Raw genomic sequence first — 16,165 nt, 5'->3', positions numbered from 1 at the left:
GGGTTGGTACTCACGGCCACCCGCGTGACTGTTCGCTAACCAGACTTCCCGTCTACGTTGTGTGCATATTGCTGTGTTTTTTTATCTTAAAAAGTACTAGTGGAGAGATTTTTATTAGGACACGATTTCACACAATCGCAGGAGTCGTGTCTGACTGTTGCTGTACTGTGGTAGTGGTATTCAAATTACACAGCCCTACCCACATATATCGCCATTAATTTAGTACTCAATAATAGTCCATCATTTGGAAATGCAACGCGCTATAACTGATCCTACAGACTGAACCTTTTAACTTAATTTTAACAACTCTAGCAACTTTTGAATAGATCAAAAACCTAATACAAATCTGGTAGCTATTTTGTTTTAGTTAGCCACTACTATATGTCTATATATATATATATATATATATATGCCCCCCATCTGGGCCTCTGGTCACAAGACAAATATGCATGTACACGTATATATATACTCAATAAGTACGATTTAGAGCATTTTGTTTAGTTAAGTTTAATTAGCCATGTATATGCTGGGTAATCATCAGGCGCTGATCTCATCTTCAAAATTAGTAGGTCGAATATATGATTCATCATGCGCGTCCTGTTAGCAGCTACCGACGGTAGCTCTGAACATTTTTCTATGATAAGCCAAACGAATTAATTCGAACTAAAAATGGATTCAAAATGGGTAGTTGACACATGCATGTCTAAGAGTACGTCATCCGGATATATATATATGTTCCTTTTCTTATATATTATAAGCCCGTTGGGAGCAAGTACATTTTGCACCGTTACCTTTAAACCAGAATGAGCCATGTTTACTTTATAAAAATTTTCGCCCAAAAACATCACATCAAATCTTTGGACACCTAATCAGAGTATTAAATATAGATAAATTGAAAAACTAATTACACAGTTATGTGAGAATCGTGAGACAAATCTTTTGAGCCTAATTAGTATATGATTAGCCATAAGTGCTACAGTAACTAACATGCGCTAATGATGGATTAATTAGACTTAAAAGATTCATCTCGCGGTTTCCATGTCAGCCGTGAAATTCGTTTTTTCATTCTTTTCCAAAAACCCTTTCCGATGTCCGGTTAAACGTCTGATGTGACATGCAAAATTTTTTATTTCACCAACTAAACACCCCGTTATTTTATATAGGTCTAGCCAGTGACGTAACATATTTTTTTTAGTACTATTGCTTTATAATGCTGGGCAATTCTGACTTTATGTCGTTTTAGTTTGACCATTTCTATTTTAGAAATAAAATTGTAAGCATTACTAAAAGTACACCATATTCCTATTTGTTGCATGGTAAATATAAACATATAAAGCCTGGCCATAGTTAGCAATTGATTTAAAAGAAATCAATGTCCAACCTATAGCAACTGCTATTTAAAATGGTCAAAGTATTGTGAAACAAGGGGAGTATATAGTATACATTTTCTTGTACTAAAATGTAAGTATTTCTCTGATTTAATTCTTATATCATAATATAAACATTGGTGCCACTATTCAAAATTCTACTTGTCATGGCAATCACTTTACATTCAAAATTCTTCTTATTTTATTTCATATACCCTCCTACGTACCCTATTCATTCCTTATTTAATTATCAAGTGGCAATATAGTTTTTTTCTTCTCCGCCTTACTTTATGATGAATAACTTGCAAATACTTATTGTTTTTTATAACAAGGGAGTAGAGGGCGAATGGCTCACCCATATATCACATATACGCAAATTACATAGCACATGCACCTAAAACTTTGTACTATGGCCTTGTTTAGTTAAAAACAACACATCAAATTTTTAGACACCTAAATAGAGCATTGAATATATATGAATATTAAAACTAATTATACAGTTATGGGGAAAATTGTGAGACGAATCTTTTGAGCCTAATTAGTACGTGATTACAAAATAAACTAATTGTAATTTATTTTGTAATTAGATTACGTTTAATACTTTAAATGTATGTCCATATATCCGATGTGATGTTTTTACAAAATAATTTTGTAAACTTAACAAGACCTATATGTGTTTACATTACATATAGAGAGAAATAAAAGGGGGAAAGCTACTAGTAGAAACAATGCCATAGATTGTCCATGTGCAGACAGGCAGTACAAGCTTACCAGAGGACCTGCCCTACACTACCGTGAGGGGGGACTACCTCTTGGTTGCACTTTGCAGGGAGCCGTATTCAGTGGTGGTGGTGGTGCGTAGGGCACGCGCGGAGTAGTTTTAAAACTAAAGATGAGACGCATGCATATGCATTATGCGCATGCGTTTGGGTTGCCCTCGATCGATCGATCCTGCCCATCTACTTCCGCGGCGTTTTGCGCCCGGAGGCCGGAGGCGACGTCGCAACCGCCGGCCGGTCCATGCCATCGATCATCGATCCGCCCCTGCCTCCTGCTACGTACTTCCCAACAACCTCTCCTCCCTCCCCGAGGGTTTACAATTTCAGAACAAAATTTCCGATTTTGCCAGATAGCAGTGGGTACCGGTTAAAAGTTTTAGTGCAAAATATTTCGAAATATTTGTACTAACGGGGCTCCAGCCCTATCCAAAACCCCACCGCCACCCAGGCCACCCCCACCCCACACACGACCCACATGCGACGACGGCTCTCTTCAGCGCGCAGGTTATCCCATTCCCCTCACCACTCACCCCCACCCCTCCTCCCCTCAAGTTTGAATTTTGAATGAAAATTTTAAATTTGAATTAAAAAACTTTCACTCGAAAAATATAAAAAATTCCAAAATTTCTCCCCCGGGTAGAAATGTGCTTACCGAATGTGCAAACCCTAGCCGCATGTATACTATGTTTGGTACCCTAGCTAGTTAAAAGCAATCATAATACAAGACACTACTTATGATTTCTATATCATCCATATCACAGAGAAACTAGTACTAGACATCACTCTTACAATACAAACACAGCTGATTCATATTTGATTTAATGATACTCATCTCTCATCATGTATTGGGTGTTATATAGAAATCATGATTTTCTTCTCCTTCTTTATTTACTTACTTAACAAATCATATTGCATCTGATGTGATAACTTATTTAATTCTATAAACATAATTTTAGCCGTTGCAGTGTAAATGCCCTAATGGAGTCGTTTATTTGTTGTCTACACATATGTAGATAATCGGGGATCACTTGTTCAATCCGCTACTTCGTACTGAGGAGACCGCCAACACGAATGGACATGTTCTAATGAGTGAATATTTTCGGATTAAGTGGTGAGCATACATGCATTCCTCAAAATCTCCAACCTTAAAAGGGTGGTAATAAACATTGAGGTCCTAACATTGATCAATTTAGCATGGTTGATGAACCTTAAACACAGTTCTTATCATTTTGAATAACACGATCTTGTAAATCTATACAACTCCGTTACAAAAAAAAAAGGATTTCTAGGTTTTCTAGCTCAAGTGTTTGACCATCCGTCTTATCTAAAAAAATTTAAAAAATTAGTACTATTCATGTTTTAACATGTAATAACAATAAAAATATTAATCATTAAAAATTCAAATAAGACGAAGAGTAAAAAACTCAGAAATTCATTTATTTTGAAACGGAGGTGGTATATATATATATATATAATATAATGTATCTTTTATGATTTATCTACATTATCTTAGTGTTTTTAAAATAGATATTTTAAAATTATTTATAATCGAAGTCTTAAAAGTTTGATCACGGTCGTTCAAAACGACACGAATCATGTAACCGGAGGGAATAACACGGAATGGGAGCACTAAGGCTCGATCGATCCAGCAGAGATAACCACAGTCATCGATCGATGGCCCATGAGACTAGTATATCGATCAGAGAGAGGCTAAACATGAACAGCCCCAAGAATCTTCTTCGGTTGAGACGTTGCTTTCCCCGGTACAATATCTCATTGCTCTCACCAGCTCTTCACCTCAAGAGATTCAAAAGCCAAAAAGAACCCCATTATTTCTTTTCAGCACGAACACACATCACATGTGCACTTGCCATTGCCATCACAGCAGCTAGCAAGCAAGCAGCTCACAGCTCACTCACACTCTCTCGAGGCGGCGGCGGCGGCGGCGCCATCATCGTCATGAGGTTCATCGGCAAGGAGAAGCACCACAAGCGGGAGCACCACCTCCGGCGGTGCTGCGGCGGGCTGGCGGCTTGCATCCTGGCGCTGGTCCTCGTCGTCGGCTTCGTGGCGCTCGTCGTCTACCTCGCGCTGCGGCCGTCCAAGCCGTCCTTCTACCTGCAGGACCTGCAGCTCCGGTCCATCGACCTCGGCGACCCGTCCCTGTCCGCCACCGCGCAGGTCACCCTCGCCGCCCGAAACCCGAACGACCACGTCGGCGTCCACTACAGGCGCCTCGACGTCTTCGTCACCTACCGCGACGAGCCCGTCACCGTGCCGGTCTCGCTCCCGCCCACGTACCAGGGCCACCGCGACGTCACCATCTGGTCGCCCGTCCTCTCCGGCCAGTCCGTCCCCGTCGCCCGCTACGTCGCCGACGCCATGAGGCAGGACATCGCCGCCGGGTACGTCGCGATGCAGGTCAAGGTCGACGGCCGCGTCAAGTGGAAGGTCGGCAGCTGGGTCTCCGGCAGCTACCACCTCTTCGTCAGCTGCCCCGCCATGCTCGCCTCCGCCGGCCCCATGCCACTCGGTGGCGCCGCCGCCGCCGCCGCCATGATGAACGGCACCGCCGCCGCCGGCACCGTCGCGTCGCTCAAGTTCACGCAGCCGACAGGGTGCAGCGTCGAGGTGTGACGCAACGCAAGCTGTAGCCGTCGTACGTGACAGATTAAGCTGTTAATTTTTTTTGGCTCCACGTAGCTCATGCATATGTATGCATGTGAGAGAATAATAAGCTTAATTAATTACGTCCATATATGATACATATACCATTGCCACAACTTGTTTTATTCGTATAAAGTGATATAATTCATTGCTGTACTTTTAGAGAATTATTGTTAATTAATATATATAGTATGTTCGCGTTATAGAGAGTGTGTCACTCATTTGTTTTTTTAGTGCTTTGGACTAGTTTTAGATTATTGTGGATGCCTGAATTTAGATGGAGAAGATGTATATACATTGAAAATTGATAAACTTTAACTAAAAAATTTATGAGCGGGAGAACCATCGGTACAATTAGCTCTGCCCCTTATCTCTCAATACATAAGCTAGCTATAATTAATTGTGGATGCAATAGTGGATGAAATTACCGAAGAATTAAGTAGTGATGGATAGTTGGAGAGAGGGGGCATGCGTAGATCAGATGATGGAGTGATGGGGGGCAACCACCCAGCAGCGCATGTACTATAGTTTAAGTAGATTGAATGAAAGTGGCATTAGGCGAAGCGTCACATCATCCCATAGCACACTGCTTTATGGTGTGGACCGTGTGGTAGCTAGATGTATCCCTGTTTCAAAATATAAATCTTATCGTAGATAAACTAAAAGTTATTATATTTGAAATGAAGGTTTATATATATATATATATATATATATATATATATATATATATATATATAATGCATTGATCACAATGACATAGTTTGTAATTAACTAGACAGAGCACTAAGTAGTGTTTAGCATATTAGGTCCAATATTACGCCCACCCAGCAGCGCATGTACTATAGTTTAAGTAGATTGAACGAAAGTGGCATTAGACGACGCGTCACATCATCCCATAGCACACTGCTTTGTGGTGTGGACCGTGTGGTAGGCAGATGTATCCCCGTTTCAAAATATAAATTTTATCATAGACAAACTAAAAGTTATTATATTTGAAATGAAGGTACTATATATATATAATGCATTGATCACCATAGTTTGTAATTAACTAGACAGAGCACTAAGTAGTGTTTAGCATATTAGGTCAAATATTACGCCACACCTTAGTGACATAATACTAGACTGAATATCACAATGTTAAGTTTTGAGTTCTCTATCCACCTGAAGTAACCTATTTATCTTTTAGTTGTATGCACTAGTTAACTAATCGATCTATTCAAATGGTTTTTTTTAGGAACACAGTACAACGCTCACAACGCACGCACACTCTCCCCTAAGAACGCATGCACACAAACCCTATCTCCGAAGTCTGATCAGCGGGGACGGCACCTACCCCTGAAAGTATAATGCCGTTAGAAAATCCTAGAATATTTGCTCCAACCAAGAGTCGTGCTACTAAGAACCGTGTAACCACTAGGCTACAGACCCTTTTGCGATCTATTTAAATGGTTAAGTTGTCGGAAAACAACTACTCCTAGTTTACCTAGGATTTTGCTATATATACATCACGCGGATATTTCTGGAGGGAAATAAAATGAATTCATAACCTTTATAACTTCTCGAATTAAGATTCATGCTCCGGTGACCTTTCCCCAATTAACCTTTCTCCAATTAACGAGATTCAAACTTTGGCCGAGAGGTTACAAATTAGGTTTTCCAGGCGGATGGGTTTTGGGGAGCTAGGGGAAGTAGAAGTGGAAGGTGTTGTCCCCAATTTAGAGGAATGGCTAGGGCAATGTCTCTTGCATCACACGCATAAGCCTTTTCCCATCGAGATAAAAGTATTTTTCTTATTTTTATGATACTTATACGGAAAACTCTTTTAAACCCTCAATAGAGCATCCACTCGTTTCCTATATTTATCTAAATAGTTATAAAAATTAAAACTTAGATTAACATATAATATATCACTACACACATGCAAGATCAAATTTGACTTCTACAGGTTACAACAAAAATATGACTCTAAATATACATAGAGTAATAAGAGTTTAGTTTGTTCTTTGTTATAGTTTACGGAGATCGAATTTTATTATGTATGTTTGTGAAGTGATATATCATATATTAATCTATATTGTTATTTTTTTAATTTTATAACTATTTGAATCAAGTAACATGTAAAAATTGGAAGACGTCCTCTCGAGGTATTATAATTCATCTCTGACTTGCATGGTAATTATTCTGTCCAATGTAATTATATTATATTTGTCACTTACTCTACTCGTGACATCCATGTTATTTAGCGAAAAAATTAATCTCTCAAGCGATATATAGGTAGTCTCGTTTACGTATACTTAAAGCTATGTGCAACGATCAATTCATCCAAAATACTGAGATACTTGAAATGGGCATACACAATTTATTAACACGGGGTAAAATTTTAGATAAATACGGAGTAATAGTTATGGTTCTTGATTTTTTTCTCCTAGAACATTTTTTAGTTTTGTCAACCTCGACATGAGTCGTATCCACAATAATGAAGAAATACGAATCATACGAGAGAAATATTAGGCCCATAGACCGTGCAAACGAACTCGAGGCACCGTTTGGGCCTATACTCACATGACATGATCAGTTGCATGTTGGCTATTAGGCCCATGTACATGCGTTGGGCTTCAACCACATTTTCGCTATTTGAGCATATTCAAGAGGAATGGTTAAAATTTGACTTAATAAATTTTCATTTAGTTATTTATATCAAAAGATTCAATCTCTAAATTGATGGGCATTCCAACAGACTTTTCATACCCACTCTTCAAATCCTAAAGGCTGAGAGAATGACTTGTGAGCCCAACCATGTGGGACCCACATATAGCAATCCTATTGTGTGAGCGGATGGCTTGCTAGATTCGGACATTGAGGAGCCATGTTTAGCCATTCAAATGGCATGATGCTCTTACCCTTCTAGTGAAACACCAACAACTTGTATGTCTTCTAGCCACTGGGGCCTATATTTTACGATGAATTTGGGATTACACCATTGTTGAGAGTGGAGTTTGTCTAAATACCATTCCATACAATTGATTCAACAAAATACAACTCTAAACCAAAACGCGAATTTATCGGATGCCAAAAAGCAAATTTACTGGATGCCATCTCAGATGAAATTTTCTATGGGATATTTTTTCTTCCCTCAAGTCTAGCACCATCTTACTACCTCGGCTATTCACTTATACTTATTCTTATAAGCCAAAATTTATTTTATTTAATTGTAAGAAATCATTTTAGAGTTTCCACGTTAGCCTGCCACAGTTGCAAGTACCTTCACATCTAGCATGTTCCCTTCCTCTTTTGAAAACTTTTATCATAAATATATTCTTAGAAAAAGTTCAATAAAAATAGACACTTTTACTCAGTGCCATGGTCATTGGCACCAAGGTTCACATCTCAGCACCGAAAACAATGGCGTTGGCCCCTCGACCCTTGTGACAGGCTAAGTCATTGACATGGAGAAGATCGGTGCCAAATTATTGATGTTGTCACTCTAAGGACCTATTTGTAAAAAATCCTTAATGTATAAAAGAATGTTTATAATTAGGTCCTTGTTGCCAATATAGCTGGTGTCATCGCATTGAGGACCAATGTGTAAATATATTTTACATGTATATTATTTTTCTAGATTTTTACAAATAGGTCCTTGCCACTGAGAAATTGATGCCAATCTTCTCCATTTTTTAGGGTAAGGATCTTGACGTCAACGGATGTGCCACCAAGATCTTAGAGCTCGGCACCAAGGTCATTGATGCAAAAGAAATCGTAAGTTCTAGACACCTATTTGTAAAATTAGTTCAATGAAAGTGCTAAAATACACAAGTCCACGTTTATGGATGCTTCTGAAATAAAAAAAGTTATATAGAAATACAACTATCTCTTCATCCTCCTCTATCTTAACTAATAGCAATTATTTCTCATTTAATTTCTTCTTCTACTTTCTCATATTAATCAATTACAATCATATTTAAAAATGTTTTGAGATGGAGGACATACTTTTCAAATGTTTCTAAAATTCTTAAAAGTTTATTTATAACTGTAGTATAAAAGTTTGATTAAAAAATCAAACATGTTATATGTATTTTTTAGTAGTAAAAAGTTAAACCGTCCTTAGTTTGTTCCCTCCTCCTACTCATTAGTCATTATGCGGCAACGTGTTCCTATGTAACGTCCATAAGCACCCCAGGATGGATACATTCTCATATTCTCAATCTGTTTTCGTAATCCACATTTCCAATTATATTGGTCTAATTTATTAGTAATAAGGTTTTTATCTCATAATGAAACTATTTCTACACATATCTTATCATTTTAACCAATTACAATAATTTTAGCTTCATTTCACACACGCCTTGTCATTTGAACCGATCACCACAATTTTTTATTTAATATTCTCACATATGTTACCTTCTCATCTATGATATTTCTACCATTATTCACACCTGCTATTTTAATCCCTATAACTGGCTCTAAAAATTGTTAAATTTTCAACGAAGAGAATAGTCGGTCAAGAACTTAGGATACATGTTTTGTATGTACTAGTTTCGTTCCAAAACATAAGTGCCAGCTTTGATATAATATTTTTAGTTTGTTTAGTAGTGATTAAGAAGGAGATGAAAAACTTTAATATCTTTAAATAAATACGGAGATGAAAAATTTAAATGAAAAATGAGACAGATATGCAAGTGTTTTATTTACGTACAGCCGTACAGATAGCATCGAAGCGTACAGGATCGGCTCGATCTCGAACGAACCGAGCGAGACGATATCCAAACAGCAGCGGCCACCACGCGCCCACCGCCTCGCCTCGCCTCGCCTCGCCGTGCCAGAGAAAATGGCGGCCGCCGTCTCCGCTCCCCTGCTCCGTTTCCACCACCACCGCCGCCTCCTCCCCCGCTCCTCCTTCCCCCCGCGCCGCTGTCCGGCCGGCTCCCCGCGCGGGCTCCACCGCCACCCTCTCGGCCCCGTACACCCCTCCTGCAGGCTCCCGCGCTCCACCGCCTCGCCATCGGCGGCGGCGGCGGCCGAGGCCGAGGCCACGGAGGAGGAGGCGGCCGCCCAGGACGGCAGCGAGCGGGAGGAGCGCGTCGTGCTCCCCACCAACGACTCCTCCGACCTCCTGCTCCGCATCCGCCACACCGTACGTACTCGCCTTCTCCTTCTTCTTCTTGATTCAGTGTCTCGATTTCTGTATATCGCCGGCTGATCTGCGTCGTGCTTTGAATGCTGTTAGTGTGCGCATGTGATGGCCATGGCCGTCCAGAGGCTGTTCCCCAACTCCAAAGCGACCATCGGGCCCTGGATAGACAACGGCTTCTACTACGACTTCGACATGGAGCCCCTCACGGATAAGGACCTCAAGAAGATCAAGAAAGAGATGGTAATTAACCCTTGCATTTTGCAGCCCCATCTTTTCGTTTTCTGCTTATGTTTATAAGCTAAAATTTTAATTTTGAACCTTAAATTTCGAGTAGATTCGAGGGTTTCTTTCATTGTAATTTACTTTTTAGACTTGTCTTTTAGATCGCTAAGAACACGTATATAAATGTTTTATTCATTTGCAAATATGTTGCTTGGTTTTTTCCGTGAATAAGCCAAACAATCACTCTCTTAGTGTATCTGACGATGACTGAACCGAATTGGTAGTAATTAAGATTAAGATGTAGAGTGAATTTGAGTTGGTTCACATGCTATGGTGGTAGGATCGGATCATCCGGAAGAACCTCCCATTGGTGAGGGAGGAGGTGTCCAGGGAAGAGGCTCAAAAGAGGATTCAAGCTCTTAATGAGCCATATAAGTTGGAAATTCTGGAGGGCATCAAGGAAGAACCTATCACAATCTATCACATTGGTTTGTACTGCTAGTATTTCGTTTGACCTTGGGCATTACTTTTTCTGATGCATCTTTCTGGTTGATTGGTGGAGTCTATGCTCATGTTGGCGAGTTTGCTGCGTCGTGCAGGAGAAGAGTGGTGGGATCTCTGTGCCGGGCCTCATGTCGAGTCTACTGGCAAAATCAATAGAAGAGCTGTTGAGCTTGAGTCTGTTGCTGGTGCTTACTGGAGAGGTGATGAAAATAATCAAATGCTACAAAGAATATACGGGACTGCATGGGAAACTGAAGACCAATTGAAGGCTTACATCCACTTCAAGGAAGAGGCCAAGCGCCGAGATCATCGGCGACTAGGTCAGGATCTTGATCTATTCTCTATACAGGTACAGTCTTAATTGTGCAACTAATTAACTTGAGAACCATATGACATTAATCTGTTAGTAACGGCAAGCCTCAACCTTCCATCAAGCCTTATCATAGTGTTGGTTCTTTCCCTCCATGCTATTTGATTATGCAATTTTAGAATTCAGAAAGTCTTTACAGTGTGACATAGCCTCTTTGTATGGTTAGAGCATGCAAGTAAGTCCTTTCTTCTTTGCTACAAAGCTATATTTTGATGTAGAATCCATTTCTCAAAGTGATGGAATTAAGTCTGCAGTATCAGAACGCCTTGTTAGTTGTAACTTAAAGTGGCCCCTCCATTGGAATCATAGAACAGCTTTGTTTTGCTATTAGTCTGCTACCACCAACATTTGCTGATGATTCACAGATATTTGCTACTGGCCACCATTTCCAGCACCATATCATCCATGTCTCATTGGCTTAGCTTGACAACCCTATGACACTTTAATTGAGGCCCGATTTTGATCACGTGCATATCTAGCTTTTTATTTTTTATTTATAGTAACTGTAGAATATGAAATTTTAACAGGAAGATGCTGGTGGTGGTTTAGTATTCTGGCATCCAAAGGGTGCTATTATCAGACACGTTTTAGAAGACTCATGGAAACAGATTCACTTGCAACATGGTTATGATCTATTATACACTCCCCATGTTGCAAAGGCTGAACTCTGGAAGGTTAGCGGGCATATCGATTTCTACAAAGAGAACATGTACGATCAAATGGATGTTGAAGATGAGCTATATCAACTGCGGCCCATGAATTGCCCTTACCACATTTTAGTATACAAGAGAAAGCTACATTCGTACAGGGATTTTCCCATTCGAGTAGCGGAACTTGGAACTGTCTACAGATATGAGTTGTCTGGTAGTTTGCATGGCCTGTTCCGTGTCAGAGGATTTACACAGGTGCTTCCCTACTTCTAAATTCTGATTCTATTTTCTTTCTCATGGCATCATGCATTCATCACTAAATTCAAATATATATTGTACATTGTGATTTGTATCGATGGCATGTTTTTGTAGTGAGGCTATGTATTCTTTCTCCTTTCGTCTGTCAAGTACTTTTGACTCTTTTTATTCATCTGTATGGTTGCTTATAATGCCATTAGCCAGCAAACACAGTCCATAGGGAGATATTTCATGTCCTTGAAAAAAGTGGAGGCCCCTGCCACTTTGTCATGTAGTTTTTTTTCTTTCTATTTTTGAATTTTTTTAGATATCATATCCATAAGTTAATGTCTACAATCTGGCGTGTACTAACAAGTAATGCACTGGATGTTACTACCTGCTAGTCTCATTAAGTACAACTACCTTTTGATTTCATAACCGTTCTTGGTATTTCTATAAAATGTCTTTGTGCAGGATGATGCCCACATATTTTGTCTGGAGGACCAGATAAAAGATGAAATTCGAGGTGTTCTTGATCTGACTGAGCAAATACTGGGCCAATTTGGCTTTCGGTATTATGAGATAAACCTTTCAACCAGGCCAGAAAAATCAGTTGGCGGTGATGACATATGGGAAAAAGCAACACTTGCACTAAAAGATGCACTAGAGGATAAAGGTTGGGTATACAAGGTTGATGAAGGTGGAGGCGCTTTCTATGGCCCAAAAATTGATTTGAAGATTGAGGATGCTCTTGGAAGAAAATGGCAATGCTCTACTGTGCAGGTCAGTATTATATTTATCTGAATTCTTTGATCAAAATGGACCGTGTTAACATTTTATTGCGTACATTCAGGTTGATTTCAATTTACCCGAGCGGTTTGACATTACTTATGTTGATTCAAATACCGAGAAGAAACGGCCTATCATGATTCATAGAGCTATTCTTGGGTCTTTGGAACGGTTTTTTGGTGTCCTCATTGAACACTATGCTGGCGATTTTCCACTCTGGCTTGCACCAACCCAAGCTCGTATTCTACCTGTGACAGATAATGAGGTTTGATTCATTTACTTTGAACATCTATATGCATGGCTGCATGTGCTATTAAATCATGGAGTAGAAAAAAATTTGTCCAGTAGCTATCCCCACTTCTGTCCTTTCGCTTCATTTATCTGAAATTCTGAACAACCTAAGTCAGGACATCAGTGTTCATTTGAATCTGGATCCCTCTTTGTGGATTTTATTGGTATGTATTAAATTCGTTTAAGACTTCAGCCCTCTATTTCATAAATTTCCATTCTTCATTCTTGTCTTGCATTCTAAGACTGCTAGTATACTTTGTGTACTTTTCCTTTTTGAGTCCATTCAGGAGATATTACCAGGTCACACACGTCTTAGATATTTTTCCTTCTTGCAACAGCCATAAATCAATTCCATCTTGTTTCACATTTGCAGTTGCCATACTGTAATGAGGTGGCTTCAGAACTGAGATCAAGAGGCATCCGTGCTGAGGTATGCCATGGCGAGCGTCTACCAAAGCTGATACGGAACGCCGAAATGCAGAAGGTCCCGCTGATGGCGGTCGTTGGCCCTAAAGAGGTTCAGGCCAGGTCCCTGACTATCAGGTCCAGGCACAGCGGGGAGATTGGTACGATGCCTGTGGATGAATTCGTTAGCAGAATCCAGCTTGCTGTTATGAACAAATCTTCTTCATTATAATAAGCACTTAAATATGCTAAAGAGCAGTTAGTATTAGATCTTGTGCAGATACACGATACAGCGTACGTGTGCTCTAGAAGAAGTTAGCAACTGAGGTCTCCATGAGCAGATCCAACAATTTTGTGCATAATTGCCATCACCATATCTTGCAATGTAAGTATGTAACTAATGTCCAGTATTTTTTCATAACCTTTTCATCTCTGCATACGCTGAGTGTAATAAAGAGAGAGCAGTCAATTCAGAGCATGAAGCATAAGTGCATAATGTTATGGACTTTGCTTATTTGACGACTTGTTTGTGTCTATTCAATCTGTTCTATGTAAGATACTAAACCTGCAACATCTGTAGAAAGAAAAGGTGGCGTAGTATCAAGGAATGGAGTAATTTTGTTTTGCTGCCAATTAATGCTCCAAACCAACATATCTGATCCAATGTTATCTGATCGCCTGACCGGCCCTGACCGCCGAGGCACCGGTCAGGTAGATCAACACGATTAATCGTTGATCAGGTCGATTAATCGAGGCTAATCGATACTGTATATACCTGCCAAGACATAGTGCATATTGCTATTCATATTACAAAGTAATTGATTACTTATTTGAGAGTTTTGATTTGTACTGAAGAATCCATAACTCCATAACTCACTTAGTACATGATTAATTAATTATTAATTATTAAAAAAATATAAAATAGATTAATATGAATTTTTAAAACAACTTTTCTATAGAAAAATTTTACAAAAATACACTGTTTAGTAGTTCGAAAAACGTGCGCGTGAAAAACGAGAAAAATAAGTTAACTAAAACCTAGGAGAATGGGCCGGCTCGATACTACCGAGTCTCTCACTGAAAGCACACAGAGCCGCTAGAATTCTAGAAAATTCGCTCCAAAGAGAAGTCTTTGGAGTCAAACTTAGAACCTCAAGTGCTATTAAGACCTTATGTAACCACTAGACTACAGGCCCTTTCGCTGTACTTTGCTATTCATTCTACTCAAATATAAAACCAAAACATATATAGCATTTTTTTAATTTGTGTTACCCTATAATGCACCAACAAATATAACTTATTACCTATTGCCTTACATGATAAATCCTACGACCCATATTTATCCACCTCGATTGAACAACTACAATTACATCCACGTCTTTACCTACCATCTACTGCTCCTAAACCAGCACCTCGTCCCTAATTCTCCTAACGGTATAAGTGCCACGTCCCCTTAGAAATTGCTTATGTTATAGATATAGTTCTACTATATGCCTATAAGATGGCTACAAATATGAAATTTGATAGGAAATGCAATAGAGATTATATGGGATTGATTTCATACACACTTAGTGTCACCTAATTTGAGAAGTATCTACATAGTATTTTCCTCTTTTCCTATTCTTCCTACTTGGTGGGTGCGGTTGTTCATTTGTATTCTTACTAGAAACCATATAAAGTTCACATGGTCAACTTCCTCTTTGATTACCGTATCAGGTGTGTTTCGATCTTGCTTTTTGGAAATCATATGAACTTTTGATGAGTTGTTCAAACATAACACAATGCCAAGCTGTGTAGACCAAAACTGAATAAGTTGTGGTCGGTTAAGTTTTAGAAATTTATAAGATTAATCATTATACACACAATTAGTTTTCTGAATTTTATATGATTAAGATTTATGAATAAGTTTTTCTTTTACCTGGCCTGGGATTTGCAGTGAATTTCTATTAGATTGTGATAAAAGAAGGTGGTTCAATGGGATTGTACGAATTTGCCTAAATATTTCATTTACATGAATATATCTCAATTGAATTGTATTGAAGAGTAAATACATACATCTTCAAAAAGATTCCTATTTAGTACATCTTTAATATATACACTAGAAAAATAGTGCGGCATTGCTGCGCTGGACGTTAAATTATTGGCCAAGAGGCATAGCAAAGATAAAATAAAAAAAATTTCTGCCCATTTAGAATGCAGTAATAGTTTAGGATGGGTATATGTAAACTCACGGATAATTTAGGAGCTACTGTAACTCAACAAAATGAACTAAATTTTATCACAAAATAAAATTTAGTTCATTTAGTTTAACTAAAACTGATATTAAAATACCCGCATGTTCACCCATGACCATCCCTAGTAATAGTATAGAGCTAGAGAAGCTTGGTGCTGAAGACAATTGTATCCAGCCCATCTCATTCTCCATCATAACATATTTATTCTTTTTTCCAATTACCAGGATATAAAAAAAACTATTGGTTGTTAAATTTCACAATTACGTAGTTGTCCGAAGATAATGTCGATCACAAAACATGTATGCTATGGTTGCTTCAATGCCAGTTTCCCAACACGTATTGAATGTCAATTGACAAATAAACTAAAATGGTAAATTTTGAGTTAGCGAGGAAATTTTGGATGATCCAATGAAGTATTACCGATAGAAAGATCAAGAAAAAAAAGATGGTCCATGTAATCTACACTCATTATAAATAAAATGAAAAGTGCGTTCGTGGAGTTAAAAAATATCTACTATT

At 38.8% G+C, this 16,165-nt stretch overlaps 2 protein-coding genes across 2 annotated transcripts; both read left to right on the top strand.

Annotated features, from left to right (window-relative positions):
* Positions 1-3,961: 3,961 nt before the first annotated feature.
* On the top strand, positions 3,962-5,038 carry LOC102712059 (NDR1/HIN1-like protein 1). The gene has a single exon (XM_006648643.3). The coding sequence runs from the start codon at positions 4,106-4,108 to the stop codon at positions 4,781-4,783; it is 678 nt and encodes a 225-aa protein (XP_006648706.2). The 5' UTR covers positions 3,962-4,105; the 3' UTR covers positions 4,784-5,038.
* A 4,508-nt stretch (positions 5,039-9,546) lies between these two features.
* Positions 9,547-13,796, top strand: LOC102709432 (threonine--tRNA ligase, chloroplastic/mitochondrial 2). The gene is made up of 8 exons (XM_006647286.3): positions 9,547-9,944; positions 10,038-10,184; positions 10,507-10,654; positions 10,766-11,019; positions 11,568-11,945; positions 12,402-12,710; positions 12,781-12,981; positions 13,381-13,796. Exons 1-8 carry the CDS (start codon positions 9,639-9,641, stop codon positions 13,642-13,644), a joined length of 2,007 nt encoding a protein of 668 aa, XP_006647349.2. The 5' UTR covers positions 9,547-9,638; the 3' UTR covers positions 13,645-13,796.
* Positions 13,797-16,165: the final 2,369 nt, after the last annotated feature.

The sequence above is a fragment of the Oryza brachyantha genome, chromosome 2, assembly GCF_000231095.2.
Source record: "Oryza brachyantha chromosome 2, ObraRS2, whole genome shotgun sequence".
NCBI classification, from domain to species: domain Eukaryota; kingdom Viridiplantae; phylum Streptophyta; class Magnoliopsida; order Poales; family Poaceae; genus Oryza; species Oryza brachyantha.
Note: the sequence above shows the minus strand (reverse complement) of the source record. Positions and strands in the feature narration are given on the sequence as shown.